The sequence below is a fragment of the Priapulus caudatus genome, unplaced genomic scaffold (assembly GCF_000485595.1).
Source record: "Priapulus caudatus unplaced genomic scaffold, Priapulus_caudatus-5.0.1 Scaffold34, whole genome shotgun sequence".
Classification (NCBI taxonomy): Eukaryota; Metazoa; Priapulida; class Priapulimorpha; order Priapulimorphida; family Priapulidae; genus Priapulus; species Priapulus caudatus.
Window position 1 is genome coordinate 656,935 of NW_014577095.1, and position 5,675 is coordinate 662,609.

The following is a 5,675-nucleotide window of genomic DNA, read 5'->3' on the forward strand; positions in this document are numbered from 1 at the left end:
CACACTGTACAGATTTTCTATAAAAATGTACTTTATTAGAAATTCACAAAGGTTCAACACATACTGTACAAATGGGTTTCCATATAATTTCACTGTGATGAAGTCAAACAGGAGGAAAGTGTAATAAAGTGAAATGCACTGCTACTTATTATATATATAAAATACATACATATCATCTTGGCAAATAATTTCTCAACAATTAAGACCTGCACAACAAGACAGGTCAATGCAGGGTAGCAGTGTTACCACTCTACCTGAGAGAATACTACTCGCGCGACCGACTACAACATAATGCTTTACACGCTCTACACTAACACCATAATCTATCTTCGCTTGAGAATGCATGCTGTCATGCTGTGCATGATCAGACATACCCTCACTGTAGACAGGCCACAGTATCGCAAAACCACCAAGCTCTGCTGCTGCACACCACATCAGAAAACTATCTGTTCGTACCACGCATGGCTGGGAGACGAGTGGCTCTTGTGCAGGGCGATTACAGCCCCGTGTAGAGTATGCCGTCGCAGAAGGAGCAGTAGCTGTCGAGGAGCGTGCCCCAGTTTGCGCCGGGCTGCGGCTCGATCGACATGGCACCGCACAGGCTGCACTTGCGCTGCGACGAGGCGTCCATCTTGCGCGTCTGCAGCAGCGTCTGGCAGCAGCGCGCCGTCTTGTGACCCTTGTTGCAGAGCGACTCGGTCGGACTGTGCAGCGTCACGTCCTCCTTGCAGACGGCGCAGACGTCCCACGAAGCGACGTTGCTGTCGTCGGGCATCACGACCGCGCACAGCTCAAACGCGCACTGAGCGATGCTCTTGTCCGCCACCGCCTGGTTGCACTGCAGCCACCAGGTGGCCATGAGCAGCAGCGACGTGCACAGGTCGTGGTTCATCTGCAGCAGCGACTGCACGTCGGGCTTCGCGAGCAGCGGCAGCACCGTCTGCTCGTAGCGCCGGCAGACGATCTGGTTGTTGAGCAGCGCCACCTGCGTGCGCAGCGAGCGCTCGGCGTCGTCGTCGCCGACCGCTGTCGTCGTTTGCAGCTGCAGCAGGTAGCGCACGAGCTTGAGCGTGTACTGCGACGCCTCGCTGAGGTCGGCGCAGCACAGCTGCTGCAGCGGCAGCGGCAGGGGCTCGCCGGACATGACGTGCAGCCGCACGTACTCGAGCGCGTCGAGGTTGTGAGTGAGCGGGCCGTCGGCGCGGTTCAGCAGCACGTCGCCGACGTCGTCGACCGACGTCGCGAGCGTCGCCACGTGCACCTTCAGCGCCTCCTTGAGGACGAGATGGTCGAACGGTCCCGCGGGACTCTCGACGAAGACGACGAAGACGCCGTTCGGCGACACCGTCAACCCGTGCGACGTCGTGTGCGCGCGGCTGCCAAAGTCGAGCTGCCCGATCTCGACCTGCAGGTCGCTGCCGCCCGCCACCTCGTCCATCTTCGGCACGATTTGCTGGTAGACGCTGTCGCCGGACGCGGCGACGACGAGACCGCTGCGGCACACGTGCATGCCCGTCACGGCGCTCGCGTGCGCGCCCATGAAGCAGTACGTCGTCGGCTTGACGACGCCGGCGGCGAGGTCGAGACCGACGGCGACGATGAACATCTCCTTGGCGGCGACGAGCACGGCCTGGCCGCCGAGCGTCGTCACGGCGACCTGCGAGACAGGGATGCGGTCGACCTGCGACCAGACCGTGCCGAAGTTTGAGACGACGACGGCGCCGTCGGACGCCAGCGACGCGGACAGCACTTTGACGATGCCTGCAACGGAAAACGCGACGTAGCGAGTGTCGACGACACACGCAGTACACAGCATAGTTGTTATTGCTGTTGCTATAGTATTATAGCAGCATCGTTAATATCGGCATCCTAACGTAATGAAGGGGTAATACAGAACTCTGAATGTGGCCTATTCTAATTATAAATTTATATATTTATTTATTTACATACTTATTTATATACATGACACCTAATATATTCCATATCCTATCTACCTTCTGTGTTTCCAATGGCAAGTATGCCTGAATTTGCTCCGGTAGATGCAGGTTCCCAGTACATGCAGGTTGGCATTTCCTGATTGGACACATACACGGATGACATCATGGCATCTGCATCACCAGTCAGAGGCAATGACATTCTCCAAAACACAATGTGGCCAGACTTCTGGGCAGTTATCAGCAAGCAGTATTTATTTTCATTGAGTGTCATAACTTGAGACCATACCTGCAGATAACAAAATGTGTTAATATAACTTCTCATTTTCAAAGACATGAATTAGAATTTTAGATATAATTATATATAATTATTGCATAATATGAGCACATTGGCAGGTACCTAACATTATCACTTTAATCATAATACAGTAAATCCCTGCAATTAGCAAGGAACACGTCTGAAATCTATGTGAATGTCCAAATTTGAGAATACCATACTAATAAAACAAAAATTTGGATACGAAATAAATTGTACAAAATACAGACACTATCAAACCAGTAACTTCAAAATTATGATGAAGATGGTGGTGATGATGACGATGACGATTATGATGGCTATCATATGATAATGATGAGGTATTATCCGGCCATTCGTGAATGATAAAAAACAGGAAAATTAAATATGCCAATGACAAGGGTTTGTTGTACAGGAATCCCTTTGGTCCATGAATCAAATGATGTGACAATGCAGGTAGATTAGCTGCTAACTAATAAAAACTCATAATTTGGGAATCCCGTCAACATGGAAATAAGATGATGTGACAATGCAGAGCAACGTGCCATAGTAACGGATGCAAGTAGGTATGTTCGGTTTTTCAGATGCCACAGGTCAGCGGTGACATCCTTCGGACGTTCCTGGATAATGTGACTGTCTGCTGTATCAAAGTCGTTGCCAGCCATGTGGTCGTTAAGCAGTTTCGACGGCTCCATCACCTGCACCCATTTCTTTGCTTTACCACGGCTAAATATGCAAAGTCTGTGGTCCATCGTTAGAGTTGCGAGTACACACCTAAAAGTATCAAAGAGCGAAGGTATATAGTTACTCCTTTATTCTGTCACCTCACAAGGTGTATAGATATTATTTATGTTATTTACTTATTATATGATTGCTTATGTTGGTTTCATATTTGATTCATATATGATTACTATATATAAGAGTAAAAAAACATGGGTGTTAGCAACCCAAAGTAGCCAGGACCGAATAAACTTCTCAAAATAAGCTAGAGTTGAATAACACCTGCAGGGTGATATAGATACCGTGTTTTGCTAGGAGGATGCAATTTCCTGCTATCGGAGTGATTGCCAGGCAGTTAAACATCAAACACAAATGTCTTGGAGACAGACACACACAACATTCCATAGAGAAATTCTGATGAATATATGTCATCATACGATTGAAAAGTAGAGGAAAATGCTAGTTTCTAGTTCTAAATTTCTATATTATAAGAGAGGGGAGACCGATTTTCTTACGCGGTAATCTACGCCGCGGTGAACATCAAACCCACGCCACTGACTTCAGTGTATAGCCCGTGTGTCCGACACCAACATGGGCTTATCCATATTTGTCAAATCCATTCATATTTATAGATATAATGACGATAAATAGGCCTTAATACGGCCGATAATTCTAGCAGTGGGATGATGTCAGAAAAGTATAACAGCCGATTTTCCTGCGAATGTAGCCAGCTAGCGGACAAAAGCCAAAACCTTGGTAATACCAGGTTAAACTATGCCAAATTTATACGATTTTTTTAATATGCACTTAGTTGTCAGTTGAATCTCAAAAGCAGTACAACACACACTTTTAGTGGTTTATTTTCGTTCATTTGTATTTTTAAAATTGTAATTTGTTTGTGTATTGTATACATTCGGATATAATGTATAACATGGTATAAAGAATTAAGTTTGTTAAAATCAGGTGCTATTCATCTTTTTGATAATGTCATCTATGGTGACTTCACTGGTGCAGAACTCTGTCAAATTGACCAACTAATTTGGTTAAAGTGAGGTGATATCCATACGTTTGGAGAAATATTTACTTTTTTAAATCTGCTCATTATTTTACAATGAAAGTGACCCTGAACTGATACCGTGCTATATTGACGGGTTTAGTTTATTTACCTATGTATTAGTGTACCTATGTACCTATGTGTTAGTTTAGTTTTCATGTATTATTTTGATGTAAAGCGAATCCCAATGATAAGAGAGACACGTGACGAATGTCACAAATCGTGTATTTTCACAAAAAGGTGAGATGAGGCGTGCAAAGCCAATGAGGCATATTTGTAATAACTTGGCGCAATTTCATAACAATGTTGTATTGCTACCCTAGAGTAGTGCTGGTGGCAGGGTGATTACTGTCTTCTTTCCATCCCGGAATCTCTACCCGTAGATTGATCGCCGGGTACCAGGCTAGTTTCTGCATAATCCTGCAGTAGTTTGCCATTCGGAACACCCTGCTCTTTGTCCATAAATTAAACAGTTGGGCCCACGGTATTACACATAGATCTGCTTGTGCTGACCTCTATACACTGAGTATGATTGGTTACGAGTCTTAACATCCACCAATGACATTTAGGGGTCTTTAAAAGTCTTCGGCAACAGATAGCAACATTGAACAGTGCTGAACTGATGATTTGCACGAATAAAGAAATAACACAGATTTTTTTAACTTAGATTCTTTCCCAGGACAAAAATCCATCTGAGGACAAAAGCCTAACATGCAGGCATGTACACACACGCACACACAGGGAGACAATGAGGGTGAGACTGAGAGTGCGAGCGAGGGAAAACAAGAGGGAGAGAGAGTGAGAGAGAGAGCGAGAGAGAAAGACAGAAATAGAGAGAGAGACAGACAGAGCGAGACGTGATATACTTTATCATCATAATAAGTTGCATTATATCCATTTGAAGGCTTTTATAGTATTAACTTATACCTATGCAATGGGTCCACATGTTGCGGTGACCATGCTCCCAACCGATATCCCGTAAAATGGTGCTGAGTTGCAATGGCAGGGCTCAGGGTTCTGTCCAGCATGATGGTTAGGAATGGACCACGTTGGCTGTCTTGCATCTTCTGTATCCGTTCTCTTGAGACTCCAACATTAAACTCATTTACATTGGCAGGTCTGCAAAATAAAACTACTCATTACACCTCATCTATTATTAGGATAAGATTATAGAATCTATTATAATTTATAGAGATGATTCATCAGTGCACTGGTGCATGGGTGCATCACAATTTTTCATTTCTGCTATGAATATCTACACAGAATATGAGTATGAGCATGTTATTATTAGTATAGCCCGCCGCACACGATGTGGAACTTGCTGCGCCATCGCCCACATGTGGACGATGGCGCAGCAAGTTCCACAGCGTGTACGGATGCAAAATCCCTCAATCTGGGTCGTGTGGAAAATATCACACGTCCTCTGCTTTCATTGTATTTTATTTGTTTCTGCATTTATTTGTTCTGTAACTTTTGTGTATGTTCTGAATTAAATATATTTCTTTATGTTTTGCATTAAAAATTGTCTTGTTATGTTCGGAAACTGCCGGGCATTTAGGAAATCGAAGACCGTGCCCGGCTGCCGGGCATATAGCCACAGCGTTAAATGTATCGTTGTGTAAGACCCGGGTTGCATTTCACAGACCATTTTACATATATTACATTAATCATG

General features: G+C 45.1%; 1 protein-coding gene across 1 annotated transcript; it reads right to left on the bottom strand.

The window, feature by feature from the left end:
• Window positions 1–9: 9 nt before the first annotated feature.
• On the bottom strand, window positions 10–5,118 carry LOC106817476 (general transcription factor 3C polypeptide 4-like). The gene is made up of 4 exons (XM_014822146.1): window positions 4,931–5,118; window positions 2,775–3,003; window positions 1,995–2,223; window positions 10–1,761 (listed from the first exon to the last, which is right to left on the bottom strand). Exons 1-4 carry the CDS (start codon window positions 5,065–5,067, stop codon window positions 497–499), a joined length of 1,860 nt encoding a protein of 619 aa, XP_014677632.1. The 5' UTR covers window positions 5,068–5,118; the 3' UTR covers window positions 10–496.
• Between the last annotated feature and the right edge of the window lie 557 nt (window positions 5,119–5,675).

What these genes read in the sequence shown, in the direction of transcription:
- LOC106817476 (XM_014822146.1), bottom strand. Translation starts at nt 5,067, where the DNA reads ATGCAAGACAGCCAACGTGGTCCATTCCTAACCATCATGCTGGACAGA. An exon ending in TACTTGCATCCGTTACTATG is followed by an intron (nt 2,224 to 2,774) that starts GCACGTTGCTCT and finishes TGTTATCTGCAG; the next exon opens with GTATGGTCTCAAGTTATGAC. An exon ending in TGCCATTGGAAACACAGAAG is followed by an intron (nt 1,762 to 1,994) that starts GTAGATAGGATA and finishes TTTCCGTTGCAG; the next exon opens with GCATCGTCAAAGTGCTGTCC.